Source organism: Bufo bufo, chromosome 4, assembly GCF_905171765.1.
Source record: "Bufo bufo chromosome 4, aBufBuf1.1, whole genome shotgun sequence".
NCBI classification, from domain to species: Eukaryota; Metazoa; Chordata; class Amphibia; order Anura; family Bufonidae; genus Bufo; species Bufo bufo.
Window position 1 is genome coordinate 319,694,076 of NC_053392.1, and position 26,876 is coordinate 319,720,951.

At 42.1% G+C, this 26,876-nt stretch overlaps 1 protein-coding gene across 2 annotated transcripts in view; it reads right to left on the reverse strand.

The window, feature by feature from the left end:
- The window catches only part of FBXL4 (F-box and leucine rich repeat protein 4), a 73,836-nt gene that overhangs the window by 12,251 nt on the left and 34,709 nt on the right, over window positions 1–26,876 (reverse strand). For both annotated transcript variants that reach the window (XM_040428792.1, XM_040428791.1), the window contains exons 5-7: window positions 12,768–12,981; window positions 6,720–6,791; window positions 6,049–6,361 (exon numbers count right to left, since the gene is read on the reverse strand). In XM_040428792.1, coding sequence (XP_040284726.1) covers window positions 6,049–6,361; window positions 6,720–6,791; window positions 12,768–12,981 — 599 coding nt within the window. The remainder of the gene's footprint in view (window positions 1–6,048; window positions 6,362–6,719; window positions 6,792–12,767; window positions 12,982–26,876) is intronic.

Here is a 26,876-nt window from a genome sequence, read left to right on the forward strand (position 1 = left end):
CCCTTCTGCTAGTATATATACAGTCAGGTCCATAAATATTGGGACATCGACACAATTCTAACATTTTTGTCTCTTTACACCACCACAATTGATTTTAAATGAAACAAAATAGATGTGCTTTATCTGCAGACTGTCAGCTTTAATTTGAGGGTATTTACATCCAAATCAGGTGAACGGTGTAGGAATTACAACAGTTTGCATATTTGCTTCCCACTTGTTAAGGGACCAAAAGTAATGGGACAACTGGCTTCTCAGCTGTTCCATGGCCAGGTGTGTGTTATTCCCTCATTATCCCAATTACAATGAGCAGATAAAAGGTCCAGAGTTCATTTCAAGTGTGCTATTTGCATTTGGAATCTGTTGCTGTCAACTCTCAAGATGAGATCCAAAGAGCTGTCATTATCAGTGAAGCAAGCCATCATTAGGCTGAAAAAACAAAACAAACCCATCAGAGAGATACCAAAAACATTAGGCGTGGCCAAAACAACTGTTTGGGACATTCTTAAAAAGAAGGAACGCACCGGTGAACTCAGCAACACCAAAAGACCCGGAAGACCATGAAAAACAACTGTGGTGGATGACCGAAGAATTCTTTCCCTGGTGAAGAAAACATCCTTCACAACAGTTGGCCAGATCAAGAACACTCTCCAGGAGGTAGGTGTATGTGTGTCAAAGTCAACAATCAAGAGAAGACTTCACCAGAGTGAATACAGAGGGTTCACCACAAGATGTAAACCATTGGTGAGCCTCAAAAAAAGGAAGGCCAGATTAGAGTCTGCCAAACGACATCTAAAAAAGCCTTCACAGTTCTGGAACAACAGCCTATGGACAGATGAGACAAAGATCAACTTGTACCAGAGTAATGGGAAGAGAAGAGTATGGAGAAGGAAAGGAACTGCTCATGATCCTAAGCATACCACCTCATCAGTGAAGCATAGTGGTGGTAGTGTCATGGCGTGGGCATGTATGGCTGCCAATAGAACTGGTTCTCTTGTATTTATTGATGTGACTGCTGACAAAAGCAGCAGGAGGAATTCTGAAGTGTTTCGGGCAATATTATCTGCTCATATTCAGCCACATGCTTCAGAACTCATTGGACGGCGCTTCACAGTGCAGATGGAAAATGCCCCAAAGCATACTGCAAAAGCAACCAAAGAGTTTTTTAAGGGAAAGAAGTGGAATGTTATGCAATGGCCAAGTCAATGACCGGACCTGAATCCGATTGAGCATGCATTTCACTTGCTGAAGACAAAACTGAAGGGAAAATGCCCCAAGAACAAGCAGGAACTGAAGAGACAGTAGAGGCCTGGCAGAGCATCACCAGGGATGAAAACCAGCATCTGGGGAATTCATGCGTTCCAGACTTCAGGCTGTAGTTGACTGCAAAGGATTTGCAACCAAGTATTAAAAAGTGAAAGTTTGATTTATGATTATTATTCCGTCCCATTACTTTTGGCCCCTTAACAAGTGGGAGGCACATATGCAAACTGTTGTAATTCCTGCACTGTTCACCTGATTTGGATGTAAATACCCTCAAATTAAAGCTGACAGTCTGCAGTTAAAGCACATCTTGTTTGTTTCACATCCATTGTGGTGGTGTATAGAGCCAAAAATGTTAGAATTGTGTCAATGTCCCAATATTTATGGACCTGACTATGTATGTATGTATGTATGTATGTATATATATACACACACACACACACATACATACACACATACATACATATACACACACACACACACACACACACATACATACATTTACAAACTTATGTATTTTCAGCCTCCATTACATTTGGCAATTAGATCATGTGATCCATTTCAGTCTTATAGTAATGAATAAAGAAACCGACTTCCTCTCCAGACAGCAGACACTTAGGTGGTCACATAATGTAACTGCCAAATATAACGGAGGCTGAAAATACAGCAATAATTTGATAAGCAAGTTTATTAAACAAATGAATGTGTGTCAATAAGTGTAATGGATTTAGGTCACTTGGAAATGAGAGATTTTTGGCAGATCAGTGATTTAAAAAAAAAAAAAAAAAAAAAAGCTTCACTAAACATGAAAATATATAAGTGGAGGTGGATATGTTTTACAAACCCAAACAGGATTTCACTTTCTCAACCATAAACAAGTACGGTATGTACCGAAATCCTGATTCTGCAGGCAGAACGTTTTTAAAAGGATCCTATCACATTGAACATGGTGCCCCATCTGCTGCAGCATGTTATTAAGCAGGAGGAGCTGAGCAGGTTGAAATATAGTTTGTGGTAAAAGATCCATCTTTTGTGGGAAGATTCATTTTAAAGAGGTTGTGCAGTGCTAGTATATTAATTACCTATCCTCAGGATAGGTCATTAACCACCTATCAGTTCTGCCCGGGGAGGGGACCGTTTTACCTGCTCATATCTTTGGATTGGTGGCAGCTAGAGATATTGGCCTGGTCTTGTTTGAAAGATGACAATCCAACCATTACAATTACAGCATTAGCACAACTACTAAAGAAAATTTAGACTAGAACCTTCAGAGTCACAGGTGCATATCCATGAAGCAAACATGATTATAAAAAAGAAAATGGCTGCACACCATTATACATACAAACAATAGAGCTAATATGTGCGCTAAGAGCTTCCATTGACTCATTTATAGTAGGTATTGTACCACTATTATTTAGAATGATCCCCATTTCTTAGCTCTGTTGTTTGTATGCATAATGGTGCGCAGCCATTTTCTTTTTTATAAGCATTAGCACATCATCAGAAGGAGATATCACAGTAAGAAAATCGAGTTGGGAATAATTGCTGTAAAATCTGCATTAACTTTCACTTTCAGCTGCATTCGCTGCTATCCTGATTTCTAACAGTAATGTCTTCCAATGTAGTGAAGACAATGCTGTAATTCTGGCATGGTTAGTAAGCTTAGAATGTCAGCTTTCAAAGACAAAGCCCATATCTCTAGTTGCTACCAATCCAGAGATATGAGCCACTAAAGCAGCCCTCCTCCTCCCCCTGCTCTTCGAGCAGAACTGTTAGGGGGTTAATATCAGATTTCTGACTCCCAGCACCCCCACCAATCAGCTGTTGGAAAAGGCCACAGTGCTGTCTAGCTTGTAGTGGCGGTGCAGTGTAATAACTGCTCGTCCTGTTCGCTTGAATGGTATGAGCAGTTGTAATTAAACTGTACTGCCGCTACAAGCTAGACAGCGTGCAGTTAAACAGTGAAAAGAATGCAGCACTCACACAAGTACCACGGTTTCTCCAAACAGCTAATTGGTGGGGATGGCAGGAGTCGTACCTAGCCGGGCACAACTCCTTTAATTCCTACTCCTTCTACACTTAGGAGCCCAGTGTGTGGTCTTAGTGATTGGCAGCCTTCTCTGTATAAGCATGTCAATCACTCAGTAGAACCACCCAAAAAAAGAGCAGGAATTAAAATTAATGATAAAGCTATATATCTATCTACTCAGCTTCCCCTGCTATATAACAGGATGCCTGCAGATTGCACTGCATTTCCAAGGTGATGGGTCTAAAATCTGCTTTTAGAAAAAAATAAAAAATAAATGTCCAGCGTAATTATGTCCTTGACCCAGATAACATCATATTTTGTTAAAATAAATGACAAACACAGTACCAGCCAAAAGACTCGACACATCTTTTCATTCCATGTTTTATCTTGTTCTTTTTCTTATTTACTATATAGTAGATTCATATTGAAGACATGAAAATGATGGAGTAACAGATATAAAATAAAGTAGTGACCAAAAAAAGTGTTAAACAAACCAGAATATGTTTTATATTTTAGAATAGTCAAGGTAGACCCCTTTTGCTTTGATGACAGCTTTGCAGTGTCTTGGCATTCTATCGAATCGCCTTCATGAGGTAGTTGCCTGGAATGGTTTTTAAGTTAACAGGTATAACTTATTGAGAGTTAATTTGTTAACATAAGGGGGGATATTTACTAAGCTTGTTGTGCCAGAATTATGGCGTAAAATGCACCAAATAAAATTTGATTTGAGCCAAATACTGTATATCAACTGTTTTTTTCCAGAATTTTCACCATAAAGAATGCATCATGCCAGAAAGGAGTTAGAAATGTCAACGTGGGCGGGGCTATCAAATTGGCGCATATTACGCCTCATTTATCATCCTCTTATCAGCAAAAATAGCTCAAATTTTTGAAGACAATTAAGCCAGTATGTAGTAATATTTTGTGTAAAAAGTCGCATTTATGTCAAAATGTCTCATGCAAAGAAAACCAACTCGTCGTGGGAACAAGCGATAGGTATTTATTTTTATTTAATATAAATTATCTAAACAGTGCAAAATTGACATCAATAAAAACAAAACAATAACAAACATGTTCTAAGTCAGAGACAAAAGTCGCAATTTACCAGAGGAAATGTCACAAATATGTTTCAAAAGTCTCAAGTGTGGTCTGGCAGGATTGGCTGAAATGGCGCATTTCGGTTATAAAAAAAATTGCATTTTAGTGCCATTGGCGTTAAAATGTCGCAAATCGAGAGAAATGGGTGGATAATCAAGTTTATATTTTGAAAAAGTCACATTTTAAAAGTGGTGTGCGCCTTTTGATATGAGATTAAACAATTCACCACTTTTAATTTGTAATGTTAGCATTTTTTGGCGCAAATTACGCCATTATTGATAAATGTCCCCCAATGTTTTTGAGACCATCAGTTGTTTTGTTCATAGGCAGGATTGGTACACAGCCCCATACAGTGTTTAGCCTTATTCTACTGTTGGTCTAATACACATTATAGCAAGAACCACTCAACTAAGAGAAACAACAGTCTATCATTACTTTAAGACATGTCACTCAATCTGGAAATTTCCAGAACTTTGAAGGTATGCTCAAGTGCAGTGATGAAAATCATCAAAAGGTATGATGAATCTGGTCTCATGAGGACTGCCCAAGGAAAGGAAGACCAAGAGTTACCTTTGCTGCAGAGGATAAGTTCATTACAGTTACCAGCCTCAACCACAAATTAACAGCACCTCATATTAGAGCCTAGATAAATGCTTTACAGAGATCACGTACCAGACACATCTCAATGTCAACTATTTAGAGGAGACTGGGAGAATCAGGCCTTTATGGTCGAACTGCTGCAAAGAATCCACTACTGAGGAACAAGAATAGGAAGGAGAAGAATTGCCTGACCCAAGAAATACAAAGAATGGACATTAGGCCACTGGAAATCTTTACTTTGGTTGGCGATTTATTTAAAATTCAAGGCACACTTAAAGGGGGTGTCACAGTGTTTTATAGTCATGACCTACCTCAGGATAGGTCATCAGTAACTGATAGTGGGGGTCTGACTCCTTGCACTGCTGTTTGAAGAGGCTGTGGTACTCTAGTGGTCATGTTCATCTGCCAGATGGCCTAGGTGCAGCTCAGTCACATTCAAGTTAGCTGTGATATCAAGCACAGCTGCTATCCAATGGACTGCACTGTGCTTGGTAAGCTGCATCATTTATCAACAGGATAATGACCCCACCTATGTAAGGGCTATCTGACCAAGAAGGAGAGTGAGGGGATGCTGCATCAGATTACATGGCCACCACAATTACCCGACCATAACCCAATTGAGATGAGATGGGTTGGACCGCAGAGTGAAGGAAAAGCAGCCATCAAGTGCTCAGCACCTCTGGGAACTCCTTTAGGGCTGTTGGAAATCCATTCCAGGCAACTACCTCATGGAGGTGATTGAGAGAATGCCAAGAGTGTCCAAAGCTGTCAGCAAAGCAAAAGGGGGCTACTTTGAAAAATCTGAAATATAAAACATATTCTGGTTTGGTTGACACTTTTTAGTTTACTGCTTAATTCAATATATGTTCCTTTAATATGAACGTACAAGAGAAAAACAAAACAAAAACAAAAACAAGAAAAACCATGGCATAAAAAGGTGTGTCCAAAATATATCACAATAGGGATATGAACGGCATATGCAATGTTTATCATTTTACATTTTGAAAGATTCAAACATTGGAAATACAGAACACAAACAAACATTCTTTAACAATACTTACCTAATATATCTAGGTATTGAAGATGTTGGCAATTTGCCGCCAATTCTTCTATATCAGAGTCACACACCGAGCGGTTAGCAGTAAGAAAAAGCTTTCGTAGACCTGGGAGCTTACGGGCAAGGTTTGTAAAACAGCCGGTACCACTATGAAGTGTAGGACACCAACCAAGGTCAAGCTCTTCAAGATGAGGACAACCAGAAGCAAGCTCCGTTATACCTTTTTCTGTAATGTTTTTACATCTCCACAAGTCTAAAGAGCGTAACTTTTTGCACTTAGCACCTATAACTCCAGCAATGAGGTCATAGTCTTCAATCTGTCAAAATAAAGATGCTCTCAGTATTTATACATCAGTTTAGCAAGGGGAACCTATTATATTGATTCTTCATGATGTATAAAAAGCTAAAGGGGCAGTCTGTGATTATTTTTTTTTTTTTAACTATTACCAGAAACAGCACAAATTTTGTCCATTGGTTGTATATGGTATTACAATGCAACCTTCCATGGAAATCATGGCTCCATTTCAGAAACAAAGCAGACCATCTTTTAATTAGACAACCCCTTCAACTATGTAGAGACTTGATAGATAGACAGACAGACAAATCATTAAAACATATACAGTGAGGGTAGCTAAAAACAAGTTAACAAGACAACTGGAGGGTTTGGGTACTTACTAGGACACAACTGCCAAGGTTGAGGTGCTGTAGTTCTGGACAGAAGTTCAGAATGCTAAGTAGAGCTGTTTGCTACCAATGGAATTAAAGCAGAAGCAGATTTGAAAGGAAGAGAAAAAAAAAAGAAAAAAGAAAAAAAGGGGTCAATTGGGTCATCACCTGCCTTGCTTAAAATGCAGCTTTAGGCTTCCTATACAAACATTACAAATGCTATTTAATGAGTCCCTAGGTATCCCAAACATTGATTAGTTTATAGTGTAAAAATCATTACAGGGCTAAATGTCTGTCACTTTGGATGTGATTTCGTATCCCTTGGAGAGATCTATTCTTTAACTTTGGCAGGCATTCTCCCAAAGGACTGCTCTTTGAAAGATCAGTTACGTTCAAAGATGTAGGGAAGCTGGGTCAAAAGCACAAAGACCTAAGAGCATCCTACAAATGTGGGCAATAGAATCTCTGACATCTCCAGACTGATAAAAATGCCAATAGAGTTGAAGAAATCAGCACTGAATTTCTAAGCTCTGTGTCACAGGATTCACTAGACTGACCAAGAATCCAGAAGGCAATACTGCTCAGAGCACAGCGTAATCCAGATGCACTAAACAAATGCAAAACACCACAAAGATGGCGTTATTATTAGGCCAGAATCTAGACACGTGTCCCGGCCTAACTGTGGGTTTACTGAACTGAACTGATTATAGCTCTAGAGAATGCTGCGAGTTTAGTAATTAAACCAGCAGTCAGTCTGCGACCCATATCTGGACTCTCGAGGTGTGAATCTAACCTTAGTAGTTTATATAGAGAGGTCACATAAAAATCCATCCAGACAGTTCAATACATTGGTTCCTCAAGTTACAATATTAATTGGTTCAGGGATGACCATTGTATGTTGAAACCACCTTTATGGAAAACTAGTAATTGGTTCCAAAGCTCCAAAATGTCATCCCAAGATAAAATAAAAATTTAAGAAAAATAAGCACATAACTAAGGCTACTTTCACACTAGCGTTCGGGTGTCCGCTCGTGCGCTCCGTTTGAAGGGGCTCACGAGCGGCCCCGAACGCATCCGTCTGGCCCTAATGCATTCTCAGTGGAGGCGGATCCGCTGAGAATGCATCAGTCTGCCAGCCTTCAGCCTCCGCTCCGCTCAGTGAGCGGACACCTGAACGCTGCTTGCAGCGTTCGGGTGTCCGCCTGGCCGTGCGGAGGCGAGCGGATCCGTCCACACTTACAATGTAAGTCAATGGGGACGGATCCGCTTGAAGATGACACTATATGGCTCAATCTTCAAGCGGATCCGTTCCCCATTGACTTTCAATGTAAAGTCTGAACGGATCCGCTCAGGCTACTTTCACACTTAGAAAATTTTCTAAGTAATAATGCAGACGGATCCGTTCTGAACGGATGCAAACGTCTGCATTATCGGAGCGGATCCGTCTGATGAAACATCAGACGGATCCGCTCCGAACGCTAGTGTGAAAGTAGCCTAAGAAACATAAAGCAAGTCCTTAAAAATTACATTCAGGACAGAAGGCTGGAATCTGTATATCACTATCTATGATGAGAACAGGAGCTTCTTATATAGCATACAGTGTATCAAAAAAGTAAAATGTAACCACTCTCACCTGACTTCTAAAAGAGCAGCTCATCCTGGTACAGACAGAGGGCAGTGCAGGACATGTAGAACCACATGTACTGTAAAGAGGAACTACTAGACAGCCAATACAGGTCTTTCACCAATGACACGGATGTCAATTGGTTGGATATGAGTCATTGTATGTTGAACCTAATTTCAACTTACGATGGCCTAGTAAAGACCACATTGTACGTTGAAAGAAGTAATTATGCCTAAAAGTAATTGGTTTTCCAGACGTCTGACATGATTGCACCACATGAAGGTTGCCCTTCTATCCTTCAGTAGGGACAGGAACACAGCCACCAACTTCCAGTGTTTTCTAAAATTACTACACCAGGATGAATGCAATTAATGTACTTAATTTACTCACCATAACACATAGAATAAAGAAAAAATTGGGAGAGGCAAACACGTGTGCTGTCATGTCGGGCTCCTGGAAAACTAAATTACCGGTAAACCGAATTCCTGCGTTCCAGGATGTCCTCCACATGGAGCTATACCAGATAACTACCTATTAGGGAAAGGACCATTGCTTGGAGTACTTTGTGCCCAAAGCTTTGATCTTGACTGAATAGAACATCATGTCTATAATGTTGGCCAAACGTATTAAAGTTTGACCAAGTAGCAGCTCTACAGATCTCATCTATTGAGGTCTCTGCTCTTTCGGGCCTATGATGTTGCAACATTCTTAGTTGAATGGGCTTCCTTCTTTTTTTCCTTCCTGAATACTGCATGAAAAGATTTGAATCCTGCCTCCAAGGTCTTGAGGCCTCCAGACAAGCTATCACTGATCTTCTAACAAACAATGGTTCCACAATTTGGACTTGTTCATTCTTCAGATTTGTACAGAATGATGGTAGGCTTATCTCTTGGTTATGATGGAAAGGAGAAGCAACTTTAGTATGGTTTTATCATCTAAAATTCTTGGATAAGGCTCTCTTACAGAAAGGGCCTAAGGCTCCCCTATTGTTTAAACCATGGTAATGGCTACCAGGAAGGCGGTTTTTAGGGATAGAAATTTCTAAAGACAATTCCTGCAGAGGTTTAAAAGAGTTATCACACAGTCCCTTGAGAATCCCATTCAGGTTCCAAGGAGGGGCTGTATTCAGTAAAGGTGGCCTGATATAAGATATTGCTTTAAACAAACCTTCTGCAAGGTACCACTTGGAACCGAACCAGAGTTCGGTAAAAGGTTTTTAACAGTAGAAATTAATTTCTCAAGTTATTACCCGAAGTCTCATGAGACTTCGCAAAGTAATAACTTCAGCTCATCGGAGCCAATACATTCTAATACTGTACGGAGCGCTCGCTCCGTACAGTAGTATTCTAACGAAGTTTTAAGCGAATTGACTTTGGATGTTTCATCCGAAGTCGATTCACTTATCCCTAATTGGGACATGATAATATGCATCTTTGAGGTCTAATGTGCACATCACTGCTCCCTGAGGTGTTGTTTTCTTGAAGCGCCTGTACTTAATCCATCTGTTAGTGTACCTTCAGATTTGTTATAGTCCTGGATGATCCTTCCTTTTTTTTATTATTATTATTTTTTTAATGAAAAATAGATTCAGTAGTAGCCTGTGAATTTTTTCCCCACAGGTACTGGCACTATTGCTCTCAACTGATTTAGTTTTTCTAGAAGAAGATTGTCTTGTAGTTTTGCTGAACTAAAGTGGGTCAGTGAATGTCTGATGGGATCAACAGAAATTCTATTTTGTACAGCAGAAGGTTATCAGAGTTTATTCTGGATGAAAAGGAACATAGTCCCTTTGACAGAGTTGGTGTCATGGTTTATTCTGGGTATTGTTTGGGTTTAGCAAAAAACCTTTTCCTCATTTAGGATAGGACCACCGTCCCCGTTTTTTCCTTTATCCTGTGAGGACTAATTTCACTGTTGAAATCTTGACTTCCAAAAAAACTGTTTTCTTTGGCTTCTCCTCATGAAAACCTCTTTTTGTTTACGGCTCTCTCCGAGATCTTATCTAGTAAAAGTCCAAACATGTAGGAACCTGAGAAAGTGATTGCATATAATTTATTTTTTTACTATATGTCCCCTGACCAGTTGTTCAACCAGAGGGCTCTTGGTTATTGTGCAATTTCTGGCTGCAAAACTGACTGATTCGGCCGAAGTATTGGCCAAAAACGCGCTTGATATTTTTAATAGAGGAATAGAGTTCAGAATTTCCTCTCTGAAGGTTCTCGTTTTCAGATGGTTCTCCAGCTGCTTTGCTATGGACCTGTTGCATGTGCACTTGGCAACAGAAGGCATCTGTGCTGGTTCCATGTGCCCACACTGCTGAGAATGATACAATTATATTTTAATATATGCAAATGAGCCTCTAGGAGCATCTGGGGTATTGCTGTAACACAGAGCAGTGATGGCTAACCTCCGGCACTCCAGCTGTGGTAAAACTACAACTCCCAAGCAAGTGTGCATCTTGGCAGTTGTAGTTTTACCACAGCTGGAGTACCGGAGGTTAGCCATTACAGACCTAGAGGCTCTACTCTCTCTGCAACTGCCTCCCCCTCTGCACTTTGATTAACATAGCCAGGAAGTGAAAACCTCATAACGCCTGCTTGGCCCGGTCAAAGTGCAGAAGGTGTGACATTGCAGGGAGAGCAATGTGGGCACACATGAACACCACAGATGCCTTCGGTTGCCAGTTTCATAGGTACAAATCTGCTGACAGATGCCTTTAACTGGAATGGGTCCTCAAAGGGACTTTCACAACAGGCACATCAATTTTTGGAATTTGCTCCCATAATTTGGATTCTTCCATATCAAAAGCAAGACTGTTTCCTAGGATGAATAACTTTTTCTCCACATCGTACCACTTTGCTAAAAGTTCTTTCAGGTTCGAATTAACTGGAAATATTTTCTTCCTGTTTGCTTTCAAGCCTCCAAACATTTCGTCTTGAATGGGTTTAATTTGTGGGGCTTCTTCCACATTCATAGTCTCTCTAATAGCAGGTAACGGTAAGGAGTCCAAGTCAACAGATGAGAAACAATACTTTCAAAATCATCATCTAAGGCTAGTTTCACACTAGCGCTTTTAGATCCAGCAGGCTGACAGGTGTGTATGACTTTTCCATAATTTTTTATTTAATTTTTTGGGGAGGTAAAAGTGATAAAACAATTACGGTATTTTTCCGTTACACCATTTACCGTATGGGATACTTTAATATTTTAATAGTATGGCCGTTTTCGCACACAGCGATGCCCATGATGTTATTTTTTTTAAATTGTTTTTTTAAATTGCGATTTTGGAGAAAGGGGGTGATTTGGGGTGACTTTTTTTTTTTTTTTAGGTCTCAAAGTGGACCCCAAAATGCAATCATGAGATTTTCTCCATTATCCTATACAGAAAGCACTATATTACAATTCAATGCTGCCTCCTGCTGGCCTGAATTGTAATATAAAAATAATGAGCCTGGAAGCCTAGTATAGGCTCAGGCTCATTACTTACATAGAACGCCTTCCCTGATCTCCACCCAGGGGAGGTGTTCCTGCCCATAAAGAGCGTGCTTGTGGCCACTCCGATGCCGTGGTCACATTTGACCACGGCATCTGAAGGGGTTAAATGTCCGCTATCGGCATTAGTGCTGATCACAGACATTAGCTGCCGGTGTCTGCTGTATGAAGCAGTAGGCACACGGTAGCTATGGTGCCATCTTTAATGGCCCGACAAAAGATGTCGGGAAGGGGTTAGACGCTGAAAGAGAGGGGAGCAGTACGTCAATAAAAAAAGAGAGATCTGTACTCCTTATCTGCAGTACTACTAATATATTAGTGCAGATAACAGTCCAAGATCGTAGTGATAGACTCCCTCTAAAGGTGTTGTGCCAATATTTAGACTTACCTATAGTCAGACCTGCAAGGGATCCTATGCCTCTCAGTATGAATGGAGCAAGAACCCTGCTGCTCGATCAATCTCCACGCATTCAGAGGACTCAAGATTCCTGTTCATGTAACTGGTGTGGGTCCCAGTGGCAAGTCCCCCAAGATCATATGCTTGGCAAAACACCTTTATGGGGCAGACTCAATCCCAGTGCTTATTGGCTTACTGCATACAATATATACATAAAACAAAATAATACAGCACAATGCATTAGTGGTGGTTGTAGACAAAATGCTACCATTTAACTCAATGTCTATGTACAGGATTAGTGCTACGGCCTAAAAACTACACGGTGTTCAAAGATGGAGATTCCCTCTAAGGATAAACATTTACCCAATAAAGACAGAAATCAATAAAATTCCTGTTTTCACAGCCAGTCTTTCACCATTAACACAGTTTTAATGCAAAATATGTGCATGCTTCTGGTTATTTTCATCAAACCTTTTCATCAATGCTTAATTCATTACATAAAAAAATTATATATATTAAACCAAAAATGTCAGGATGTGCTCACCTCAATTTTTGAACGGTAGAGAACGAGGCGTTTCAATCCACAAAGTTTCGAAATATGACTGAAAGCTGGAGGTGGCAGCTTATCACAAGAGGAGAGATTTAATTCTTGTAGGGTTGGGCACGTCTCTACTATGACTTCCAGGCATGCTTCATTTAAGAAATGGCCACAGGCCAGCTCCAGACACACTAGCTCAGAGCCACACACTTTTAAGAGTCTGAAAATGAGAGGGAGGATAGAGGGACAGACTGTCAAGACATGAAATTATATTACAACAAAAATGCAAAGATGTTGGATTATTCTCACAGGCAAGCAATGTGCAGCAGCCATCTGTTTTCCCTTAGTGAATATTACCTATAGGCACATATTGTATATACCAGGTATGTTTTGTCACCACTACACCTGAATGTCCAAAGCAAAACCTATCCCTATAATGACAAGCAATTTTTTTTTTAGTTTTTGCCTCTCCATGTTTAAGTGGGTACATATAAGGCTACTTTCACACTAGCGTTTTTTGCTTTTGGTTTGTGAGATCCGTTTTGGACCGCTTGTAAGAGCCCTGAACGGATCAGTTTTGCCCTAATGCATTCTGAATGGAAAAGGATCCGCTCAGAATGCATCAGTTTGCCTCCGTTCAGTCTCCATTCCACTCTGGAGGCGAACACCAAAACACTGCTGGCAGCGTAATCCTGTCCGTCTGACGAAGCGGAGCCAAACGGATCCATCCTGGCACACAATGTAAGTCAATGGGGACGGATCCGTTTTCTATGACACAATCTAATACAATAGAAAACAGATCCGTCCTCCATTGACTTTCAACGGAGTTCATGACGGATCCGTCTTGGCTATGTTACAGATAATACAAACAGATCCGTTCATGACGGATGCATGCAGTTGTATTATTATAACGGAATCGTTTTTGCAGATCCATGACGGATCCGCAAAAAAAGCTAGCGTGAAAGTAGCCTAAAATCAGTTTGTAATTTATATACATTTTTTCAGAGTTGCAAATACAAAAAAGCTATTTTGACACTTTTTTTTTATTGTTCCACTATTGAAATCCCCTTTGATCATGCTGCAGTCACAGATTGTGGCAATTAAAGGATTAACAGTTGGGATTGGAACTACCTCTGTTCCTGGCTGTAGATCAAAAACCTGCACTTAAAACCGGAGTTGCTAGCTATGGCTGTATTAGACAGCCCGATTTTGCTGGCTATTGTCAGGAAGGAAGCGTTCCTTCCCGGCAATCACCTGCTTATCGGCAGAGGAGATTCTGCTATTACATGCAGCGATCTCCTCCTCAGTATAGGGAGGAGCGATCGTTATACCATCTCTCTTCCCCATAATGAATCACTGTTTGCTGGCAGCAGATCACTTGCAAATAATTGTTAAACTACACATTCCTTCATTCTGCTGATCATTTGGGGTCCAGCAGTGGGGTCCAAAGGAGCAAGACATTTTTAACACTTACAGTGGTGCTTAAGTTTGAGAACCCCTAAGAATTTTCAATATTTTTGCATAAATTTTACCTAAAACTTCATCAGATTTTGACATAAGTCCTAAAAGTACATAGAGATAACCAAATCATACAAATGAACCAAAAATATTAGACCCGATCATTTATTTATTGAGGGAAATGATCAGATGTCTGTAAGTGTCAAAAATATGTGAACTTTTAGGTTTAGCAGATAAGTTAAAGGTAAATTTAGGATGACAAAATAAACTATAAAAAATAAACGTTATAAGTACTGACACATTCCAAAACGCCTGTGCTATTAAATTATAAAAATAATTAACCCATGCGGCAAACTGTGTAATAAAAGATCAAAATGGCCAATTTCGCCATATTTTCATCGCTTCACCTCCCCATAAAAATTTTTTAAAAAGTTATTAAAAAGTCACACACCTCAAAATGGTATTAATGAAAAGTACAGATCACCTCGCAAAAAATGAGCCCGACAACTCTTTAGATGAGAATATGGGCAAAGAAGGAAAAAAAAGAAAGAAAAAGAAAAAAACTATACAAATGTTGTATTCCAAAAAATACCGGATTCCAAAAAAGTTGGGACACTATACAAATCGTGAATAAAAACTGAATGCAATGATGTGGAGGTGCCAACTTCTAATATTTTATTCAGAATAGAACATAAATCACGGGAAAAAAAAGTTTAAACTGAGAAAATGTACCATTTTAAAGGAAAAATATGTTGAATCAGAATTTCATGGTGTCAACAAATCCTCAAAAAGTTGGGACAAGGCCATTTTCACCACTGTGTGGCATCTCCCCTTCTTCTTACAACACTCAACAGACGTCTGGGGACCGAGGAGACCAGTTTCTCAAGTTTAGAAATAGGAATGCTCTCCCATTCTTGTCTAATACAGGCCTCTAACTGTTCAATCATCTTGGGCCTTCTTTGTTGCACCTTCCTCTTTATGATGCGCCAAATGTTCTCTATAGGTGAAAGATCTGGACTGCAGACTGGCCATTTCAGTACCCGGATCCTTCTCCTACGCAGCCATGATGTTGTGATTGATGCAGAATGTGGTCTGGCATTATCTTGTTGAAAAATGCAGGGTCTTCCCTGAAAGAGATGACGTCTGGATGGGAGCATATGTTGTTCTAGAACCTGAATATATTTTTCTGCATTGATGGTGCCTTTCCAGACATGCAAGCTGCCCATGCCACACGCACTCATGCAACCCCATACCATCAGAGATGCAGGCTTCTGAACTGAGCGTTGATAACAACTTGGGTTGTCCTTGTCCTCTTTGGTCCGGATGACATGGCGTCCCAGATTTCCAAAAAGAACTTTGAATCGTGACTCGTCTGACCACAGAACAGTCTTCCATTTTGCCACACTCCATTTTAAATGATCCCTGGCCGAGTGAAAACGCCTGAGCTTGTGGATCTTGCTTAGAAATGGCTTCTTCTTTGCACTGTAGAGTTTCAGCTGGCAACGGCGGATGGCACGTGGATTGTGTTCACTGACAATGGTTTCTGGAAGTATTCCTGAGTCCATTCTGTGATTTCCTTTACAGTAGCATTCCTGTTTGTGGTGCAGTGTCGTTTAAGGGCCCGGAGATCACAGGCATCCAGTATGGTTTTACGGCCTTGACCCTTACGCACAGAGATTGTTCCAGATTCTCTGAATCTTCGGATGATGTTATGCACAGTTGATGATGATAGATGCAAAGTCTTTGCAATTTTTCGCTGGGTAACACCTTTCTGATATTGCTCCACTATCTTTCTGCGCAACATTGTGGGAATTGGTGATCCTCTACACATCTTGGCTTCTGAGAGACACTGCCACTCTGAGAAGCTCTTTTTATACCCAATCATGTTGCCAATTGACCTAATTAATGTTAATTGGTCTTCCAGCTCTTCGTTATGCTCAAATTTACTTTTTCCAGCCTCTTATTGCTACTTGTCCCAACTTTTTTGGGATTTGTTGAAATCAATCAATCAATGAAAATTGGAATCAACGCATTTTTCCTTTAAAATTATACATTTACTCTGATTAAACGTTTGATCTGTCATCTATGTTCTATTACAAATAAAATATTGACATTTGCCATCTCCACATCATTGCATTCAGTTTTTATTCACAATTTGTTTAGTGTCCCAACTTTTTTGGAATCCGGTTTGTAATACTGACGGGAACACCGTAAAAACTAAATCCATAAAACTGTGGCAGCATTGCTTTTTTTTTTCCCCCCAATTCAACCCCAAATATAATTTTTCCAGCTTCCTACTACATTGTATGCAACAGTAAATGGTGCAATTAGAAAGTACAACTTGTCTTGCAAAAAACAAGCCCCCATGCAGTTATGTGAACGGAAAAATAGGAAAGTTATGGCTTTGGGAAGGCTGGGAGTAAAAAATGGAAATGCAAAAACGGAAAATCGCTATGTCCTCAACGGGTTAAAGAAGAGAGATTGATCTTCACATATCTGCTTAAGTGCATCATTGCACAAAAAAAAAAATATGCTTTCTGAGAACCTCAGAAAAAGTTTTTGAAGCTCATCGGACAGGTTAGAAAACCATCTCTACAGAGCTTTTACTCCACCAAGACACAGTCAAACAGATTGTGTACAAATGAAGTAAATACAAGACCATTTTAACCTTCCCAAGGAGTGGTCTGCCAACAAAGATCAAACCAAAGGCAAGACAACCCAAGGTAACCTCTAAGCAACTAAATGCCTTTCTCGCATTAGCTAATATTAATGTTCCTGGGTCCACCATCAGGTTTTTGGTTTAAACGAGAAGCATAAAAACCTCATCCCACCTGTGAAACACGGTGGTAAGTGAATCATGGTTTGGGCCTGTTTTGCTGCATCTGGGCCAGGATGACTGTTAGGGCTCTTTCACACCTGCGTTCTTGTCTTCGGGCATAGAGTTCCGTCGTCGGGGCTCTATGCCGGAAGAATCCTGATCAGGATTATCCTAATGCATTCTGAATGGAGAGAAATCCGTTCAGGATGCATCAGGATGTCTTCAGTTCCGGAACGGAACGTTTTTTGGCCGGAGAAAATACCGCAGCATGCTGCGCTTTTTGCTCCGGCCAAAAATCCGGAACACTTGCCGCAAGGCCGGATCCGGAATTAATGCCCATTGGAAGGCATTGATCCGGATCCGGCCTTAAGCTAAACGTCGTTTCGGCGCATTGCCGGAGCCGACATTTAGCTTTTTCAGAGTGGTTACCATGGCTGCCGGGACGCTAAAGTCCTGGCAGCCATGGTAAAGTGGGGAGCGGGGGAGCAGTATACTTACCGTCCGTGCGGCTCCCCGGGCGCTCCAGAGTGACGTCAGGGCGCCCCAAGCGCATGGATCATGTGATCACATGGATCGCGTCATCCATGCGCATGGGGCGCTCTGACGTCATTCTGGAGCGCCCCGGGAGCCGCACGGACTGTAAGTATACCGCTCCCCCGCTCCCCGCTCCTACTATGGCAACCAGGACTTTAATAGCGTCCTGGCTGCCATAGTAACACTGAAAGCATTTGGAAGACGGTTCCGTCTTCAAATGCTTTCAGTACACTTGCGTTTTTCCAGATCCGGCGGGCACCTCCGTCAACAGAAGTGCACGCCGGATCCCAACAACGCAAGTGTGAAAGAGGCCTAAATCAATGATGGAATCATGAATTCTGAATTATACCAGCAAATTCAAAAGTAAAATGCTAAGACATCTGCCAGTGAGTTGAATCTCAAGAGAACGTGGTTCATACAGCAAGACTATCCCCCTAAGAACACAAGTTATTCTAAAGAAGAATAACGTTAAAGAAACACTCCGACAAAAAAAAATATTCTCTACCCTGTTAGAAAGGTACATGAAGTAAACTGTAGTTAAGTTAATTTTCTTACCAGTGACTGTATTTGCGAGTTATAACATCTTTCTGATCCTCAGCTGTGTCATGTGACCAACACTGACTCTCCAAATAACACAGCATCTTACGTGTGGACTAGAAACCAGTTTCTCTATGCATTCCTATGGGAGCCTCAATGTCAGACTTCTAAGAATGACTAGAGAAGTAACTGACAGCCTCTCCAACTGACACAGGACAGGAAGAGTGTTGGTCACATGACACAGCTAAGGAACAGAAGGGAGATTATAACTCACATACAGTCACTGGTGAGAAGATTACCTTCACTACAGTTTACATTATGTACCTTTCTAACAGGTCAGAGAATACATTTTTTTGTGGAGTGCTTCTTTAAAATTTTGGAATGGCCAAGTTAAAGTGTTGACCTTAATACAATAGAAATGTTGTGACAGGACATGAAGTGACCAGTTTATGGGTGCAAACCTGCCAACGTAGCAGAAGCTGTTTTCACTATCTGCGACAACCCTTTAACAGCAGGAGGGAGAAGCGAGCAAATTAAAACTGCATGATGTGGCCAAATTATAAAGTGTAGGATGCTCATGTAACATACATCCATATCAAACAGCATTTCGTTGGTGGAGCTGTTTAGATTACTTTTGTTTTTATTTTTTCTATTAATTCTTTTAGTTTTGAAGGTCTCGGTGTTATTTTAAATTTTCACATTTTTCTCTGTTTTACATGTTTTCATGCTTCAATTTATTTTTTCTTCCCTATGATTGGGCACTGCAGGGTCAGCATGTGTTAAACTAGCATATACTGCACATTGTGGAAATGTCAAGAGGTCAAAACTGATTATTCTGGTTACTGCCACTTTCACTTTCTGCAAATATGCTTATTTAGCACTAATTCAGAGGAGTGATTAACACGTCTGGGTGCTGTCTGTTCACATTGAACACTGACCTGTTATTGTCAATGGGCCAATTTTCTAAAGTCGGTGCAAAGAAAGTTGCAACATGCACCATCCATATACAATTTTCTTGAAGGACTCTTTCAAGTGAATGGTTCTGTGAGAAAAACTGAGCACATAATCCACATGCAGTGTTATCACCGTGTTATGTGTTATCACTGGTCGGAACATGGATGAGTTTTATGTCGTTTTTGAAGCCAGGGAATCTGTCACAAGCGACCTTTGTATATAACTGTTTGCATAGACACATAGCTGTGGTTCACCTGACTAAAATGCTACAGGCAGGGGATCTGTAGGAACTAATGTGTGGCAGCTTCTGTTCATTCAGGAGGACAGAAGCTGCCGCACACTGCATCCGACTCCCCCAAGCCTCGCCGAAGGGAGCCGGAGCACCCCTGGGAGTGTGTGCGTCTGGGGTTTTGCTCCCTCAGATGCCATTGTCACCGTTTAAATACCGTTACCGCCGATCACCAACATTAGTCCCGGGTACCTGCTATCTCATTCCCTTCTTTTGAGGTGCAGACCCTCAGGTTCTTCCATCCCCTCTCCCTCAGAGTAGCGGTTGTATTCCGTTCCCCTGGCTCACCCACCTAGTTCCTGGATACCTTTTCTGCCTGGCTGCCACACTTCCTGTCCTCAGAAATACCAACCCTCATCTTTGGAGACTTCAATATCCCCATAAACAGCCCGATTTCCCTCCCAGCTTCTCTATCTAACCACCTCTCTTAGCCTTTCACAACTTTTAAACTCTCCATGACATAAAGACAGTAACACACTTGACCTGGTCTTCTTCCGGCTCTGTTCAATCTCCAACTCTAATAACTCACCTCTCCCGTTCTCAGACCACAACATCCTCTCCTTCACTCTCACAAATCCACACCCATCCCAGCACACTCCTACTTATTACACAGAGAAATCTACAGGCCATTGATCCTCATACACTTACAGACACACTACACTCATCATTGTCCCCAATCTCTTCCATTTCCTGCCCTGATCTTGCTGTAAATCACTATAATGACCAGAGGTCTCACTACATTTTTTCCAGAAGAGTAAAAATACACCTCTGACCATTTTTGAGGAGTATTTTTACCCGAGGGGAAGTACGAAAGTTACGGTAATCAAAATACATAGGCCTGCACTTGCTCACACCTGCGTTGGAGGCTGCATTCGGAGCAAGACCAGACAAAAAAGCCTTATATGCAGCACTTTTTTGTCTGGTAAAAAGACAGGATCCCGAACGGATCCCACCATAGTCGGCAGAGTCTGTTCAGCTTCTTCCCTGTGGGGTGACGGGAGGAGGGGAGCGGAGTCACCAGTGGGGTGACAGGAGGAGGGGGAAGCAGGGTCACTAGTGGAGTGACCGGAGGAGGGGGAAGCAGGGTCACTAGTGGAGTGACCGGAGGAGGGGGAAGCAGGGTCACCAGTGGAGTGACCGGAGGAGGGGGAAGCAGGGTCACCAGTGGAGTGACCGGAGGAGGGGGAAGCAGGGTCACCAGTGGAGTGACCGGAGGAGGGGGAAGCAGGGTCACCAGTGGAGTGACCGGAGGGGGGGAAGCAGGGTCACTAGTGGAGTGACCGGAGGAGGGGGAAGCAGGGTCACTAGTGGAGTGACCGGAGGAGGGGGAAGCAGGGTCACTAGTGGAGTGACCGGAGGAGGGGGAAGCAGGGTCACTAGTGGAGTGACCGGAGGAGGGGGAAGCAGGGTCACTAGTGGAGTGACCGGAGGAGGGGGAAGCAGGGTCACTAGTGGAGTGACCGGAGGAGGGGGAAGCAGGGTCACTAGTGGAGTGACCGGAGGAGGGGGAAGCAGGGTCACTAGTGGAGTGACCAGAGGGGGGAGGAGGGTCACTAGTGGGGTGACAGGAGGAGGGTCACTAGTGGGGGGGGGGTGAGCACGGTCACTAGTGGGGTGACGGGAGGAGGGGGGAGCAGGGTCACTAGTGGTGGGGGAGCAGGGTTACTAATGGGGTGACAGGAGGAGGGGGGAGCAGAGAACTGGGAGACTGGACAGAACCATGATTGGGGGAGTGGGGAATCACTCACTTGAAGACTGACAGGCCGAGCTTTTCACTACCACAACTCTCCCACCCCCCAGCCCATTCCACCCGGGGCCGGGACACAGGCCTGGGGGGCAACTCTTTTCTCAGACCGGAGACCAGCCACGAGTCTGCGGCTCCTTAGCTCTCCAGCAGCCCTGTCATGTTTGCCAGGGTCCTTGGGCAGCGCGCCCCGCTCTCCTTACTACAGCCACCCCTGGGAGCTCCTCCTCCTTCCAGCTCCCGCCGGCGTCCCCTGCCGTGCAGTAAGGAGCTTTGTTATTGGTTATTTCAGGCTCACTGCGCTGATGAATGTGGGGAGAAAAGTCTAAGGGGTATTGGTACGGCTTAGACTTTTTCCAGGGAGTAAAATGGCCTGAACAAGCATAGACGCTTGTAAAGGCGTTATTGCGACCTTTGATAATGACAGCCTCAGAAGCACCCTGGACGAAGTAGCGCCCCCATCCTCAGAACCTCCAAAACGCAGACTAAAGCAGCCCTGGCTTACACCACAAACTCGCTGGCTCCATTTCTTCTACTCTCCCTCTTACTGTTGGTGTTCCTCAGGGTTCAGTCCTTGGTCCTCTCCTCTTCCTACACTGCCCCAATTGGACAGACATCAGCAGATTTGGTTTCCATACCATCTCTATGCTGATGACACACAACTATATAGTTCACCCCCCCAACATTACCCCTGCTGTATTACAGAACACCGGTGACTGTCTGTCCGCTGTCTCTAACATCATGTCCTCTCTCTAACTGAAACTGTCAAAAACTGAACTTCTTGTGTTCTCTCCATCTACTTACCTACCTAAACCTCATATCTCCCTCAGAGTGTGTGGCACTACCATCACGCCTAGGCAGCACGCCCACTATCTTGGTGTTCTATTTCACACTGATCTTTCCTTCACCCCCTATATTCAATCTCTCTCCCAGTTATGTCGCCTGCACCTCAAAAACATCTCTAGAATCTGCCCATTTCTCACTATAGAAACAACAAAATCTCTCATTGTTGCCCTGATCCATTCCCGCCTCGTTTACTGTAACTCACTATTAATTGGCTTCAGTCTATCCTTAATTCAGCAGCCAGGGTCACCTGTCTGACCCTTTGTGCCAGTCATTGCACTGGTGGCCCATACAGTATAGAATCTAATTTAAACTGCTTGTTCTCACCCACAAAGCTCTACACAGTGCTACACCCCCTACATCTCTGTCTACCACCCTACTCATGCATTACGCTCTGCAAATGACTTACGACTGACATCCACCATAATCCAAAACCTCCCACTCCCGGCTCCAAGACTTCTCCCGAGCTGCACCAACTCTCTGGAATGCCCTACCCAAGAAATTAAATCGCAATATACACAGTTTTAGGCTCTCTCTAAAAACAGTCTATTTATCATCAGTTCCTACATCGGATCCTCAACGAAACTCTCCACCGCACCCATGCACCCAAAAGCACAGCAGATATCGGCTGGTGACTGGCTCATGCAGCTTTTATATCTACTCCCCTATTTTCCAAAGACAGCTGGACCATTGCACAAAACAAGCACTTTAACCTTTTGTGTCACCGCTTTCCCCTCATAGATTGTAAGCTCTTGCAAGCAGGGCCCTCATTCCTCTTATTCTAATTATTGACCTGTCTGTTGCTATGTTATTTATGACTGTTTGTACATGAACCCCTGAATTGTAAAGGGCTGCAGAAAATGTTGGCACTATATAAATAGATTATTATAAAACAGCAGGCATCCGGCGGCTATGGTGTCTGCTGCGTTTGCGAGCAGGCGCCATCATTAAAGTCCCGGCCAGCACCGTACATGGGGTTAAAATACCTGATGCCCTCCTTTCAGTGTTGCTACAATGTTCTGTCCCCTCTCCAGTCCATCTTTCATGTACATAAAATTGTCACCAGATTCTATAGCCTATGCAAACTGAGTGAGGTGAGGTACTAGGTGACATTCTCACCTGATCTTGGACAGACTAGCAATGATAAAGTCTGCACTGTGTACATTCTCTATATCCCTCTGCAGGTCCCTAGCCAAGAGCAGGGGAGTCTCACATGTTCAAAGCACACTGGTCCAGATTTACTAATGTGCCTGCACCAAAACAATTGTCTAAAAAGTGGCACAATTTGGCGAATCTAGGGTTTCCACACTTTTTTTCTGACATGCTCAACAAGTGGATAAGGCGAGATGTGGAGCATTGCATGAAAGGGAGAGGGCCTAAGATGCACTATTGTGCGCCAAAAGTGTACCACAATTCTGGGTAAAAAGTTAGCCAACCAATACTTGGTCTAGAGTCAAAGAAAAGTGTCTATCCCTGCACCACATTTATCATCCAGCCTGAGACCCGGTGATAAATCTGCTGCAGGTCTAGACAGACGGTCTAAGCTTACGCCATCTTTAGGATTAGTAAATCTGGACCAATGTGCATAGTGTAGTCTGAGAACATGGCAGCCATTTTACATATATGAAGAAAGGACAGGGAACGATACAAAATGTGGACGCAGCATGGAAAAGGAGGGCACAGTGTATGTTACTGATATATTTTGCACATATTAGTGAAATTTTTACTGTGAACCAGAAGGCTGCCTTCATTAAAAGGAATACATGGGCAGCTTCAACATACGTTGAATGCTAATGAAAAAGAGGTGTGAAGCCTCCATTGTGAAAGCAAGGGCAGAAGCTTACACATATCACATTGTTAGTTTGTTAAAAGGGACAGTCATTTTCTGTAAGGTGAAGAGGTAAACATGGAAATATATGGACTAGAAAATCACTGCTACAAGCCAACAGAGGAACCTGTGAAAGAATTAATTAGGAAAGGTGTAATGATTACCTTTGCTGGCTCCTGACATGGAGACACTCATGGTGTGATAGCACCTTCCAGACCTTCTGCTTCTCTAGACAAACCTGACAATTGCACATTTGGAGTGTGCGTCCTAAATACAGTTTTGACTTGCAAAGCACAGCTCAGCTTGGTGCTGGAGATGACAACACTATGCTGAGACATGCAAATAATGATATTTTATTCTCAAGACTAACAGAAAAAGGTACAGGCTTGATGGGATATTTGGCTCTGGGGATATACGTCATATTATTCCGGGATGGCATAAGATCCTGCTTCATATACAGAAAATAACCTGACTTTCATTTACGTTTGTTTGCCCAGTCAGCTATTTTATCAGATTTGGCGTGTCCAACGTAAGCACTTGACACCAATATTCCGAGATAATGCCCCTGAGCATTTTACAGGCAATATATGCAGAAAAACATAAGATTGTGTTTCAAGTATTTTAGCGATTAGGACTCCATTAAATAAATTCATACATACATAGTCGAGTCACATTATTATGACCACTTCCTAATCGAGGGTTTTTACCTGGCTGTGGTAAAAAGATGGATTCATAGCTCCCCAACAAACATTCCTAATTTTTTATAACAATGCTTTCTACATTTGACAGTGACAGAGAGTAGCTCATGAAGGCAGTCATGCGTTATGAGCTGTCTTGGGTATATAAGGTGTGTGATAGGCTGTCTGCATACATCCCTCGTTCAAAAATTAAATAAGATGTCGCACTCGAATAAATGGACCCCAAATCGGTGCACCTGTGTATTGAGACCACTCACTCAATGCAATAGGTAAATATTAAACAGTGTAACAGGGCACTCAAGAAATCCTGACCATGTGGTACAATTTAATATCTTTATTACTATTGTGAATAATGTTGCTCAAACCAGTCAATTGTAATAATCAATGGATGAATCAATAAAATATTTGATATCATTGAATAAAATATTTGATAATATTGAATAAAAATAATCGATTTACACAAGGGCTCAGAACAATATAGTGCAAATATCGACAATCATAAAATAAAATCTCAAATTCAATTGTTCAGTCCAAATTTGGTATAAACATCTGGGTATTGGTGCAGTCCAATCGAATATTATTATGTCCCACTTCTCATTACAGCAGCGTCCCGCTGAACATGAAGTAGATAGCGGCGTCCCGCTATAAAATTACTTGCAAGTAAGATTTACCTTATATCAACCGAAGGTTCTCCAGACTTTAAACTTTGGGTCCTTTCCTCTCCTCAGAAGTGTCTGTGACACAATGTATCAAGAGGTTTACCTAGACGACTCTGTGTTTCTGTTGAATTTAACTGCCAAGTCCACCAGATCTCAATCTGTTGGTGGAAAAACTGCAGTGATGTTTGTAGCAGAGATATTCCGTCAAAGGAGGCTTCCAAGTGTAGTCTGTAAGTCGGTCGGTTTGGGGTACTTTGTTCCTTCAATGTACAGATGGGGGGTGTAGCACCAGACGCATTTCGGGGTCCAAGTTATTGCCCCTTCCTGCACTAATACCCAGATGTTTATACCAAATTTGGACTGAACAATTGAATTTGAGATTTTATTTTATGATTGTCGATATTTGCACTATATTGTTCTGAGCCCTTGTGTAAATCGATTATTTTTATTCAATATTATCAAATATTTTATTCAATGATATCAAATATTTTATTGATTCATCCATTGATTATTACAATTGACTGGTTTGAGCAACATTATTCACAATAGTAATAAAGATATTAAATTGTACCACATGGTCAGGATTTCTTGAGTACCCTGTTACACTGTTTAATACATCCCTCGTTGTTGTCGTGGGTAAAGTTGCAAAAAGGCATGATTGTTGGCTTTTGGGCCAAGGGTGGCAGTATTTCTGAAGTTGAGCAGTTTGTGACCTGTTCACGTGCTGCTGTGGTAAAAGTGAATTGTGAGTGGACAAAAAGCACAAATGTGAATACGCAATGAGGAAACTGAGGGGCACCACATGCCATTGATGTGAGAGGTGAACGGAAAATGTGCAAGGGCAGAACACCACGCTACAGTGGAGCAGCTCACCTCCAAAATGAACCAGAAGGCTACCAGACATGTGCCTAAAACAACAGTTTAGCAAACCCTACTGTGCATGGAGCTCTGAAGCAGATGGATGGTCACTGCACCTCGGGTTGCCTTCTCCGATGAGTCAATTTCTTCTCCATTAAACAGTTGGATGTTGGTGTGTCTGGCAAGAAAAACAAAAACCCTGCAGCCATTGCTGGAAGAACACAAATTGGTAGTGTTATGGGCTGGGGAATGTTTTCATGGTATTCTCTGGGCCCACTCATCCATGTGGAAGGTACTTTCAACCGATTTGGGTATGAATCCATCCTTGCAGATCACGTACACCCAAACATGCTGATTGTCTTTCCTGGGACTGATGGCATCTGCCAGCAAGACAATTCAATATTTCACATGGCTAGAAATTCTGACACTGGTTACAACTGCATGATCAAGACTTCCAAGTACAACCCTGGCCCCCTAATGGCCATCTGTGTGACTACATAGATGGTCGTTTTCACTCAATGGATCCCCCCCGTACACCCCCCCTAGTAGTCGTGGAGTGCACTGCAGTCAACATGGCTTCAGATACCTGTGACAATCTACCAGGACCTTATTGAGTCACTCCCAGCCCGTCCTGCACATGGTGGTTACTCTGGATATTAGCTGGTGGTCATAATAATGTGACTCGACTTTGTGTAATGGAAATGCCCCTCAGACTCACAAGGACTAATTAGCACTTAATGGGTAAGGCCTCAGGCACACATGACCGCATTTTCCATCTGTGTGCCATCTGTGTCTTTTTGTCCATAGCACATGGACACATTTATTTCCATGGGTCCATGCGTATGGGGCTTTATTTTTTGCAGCTTTGTTTGGTCATTCTGCAAATTAAGTCACA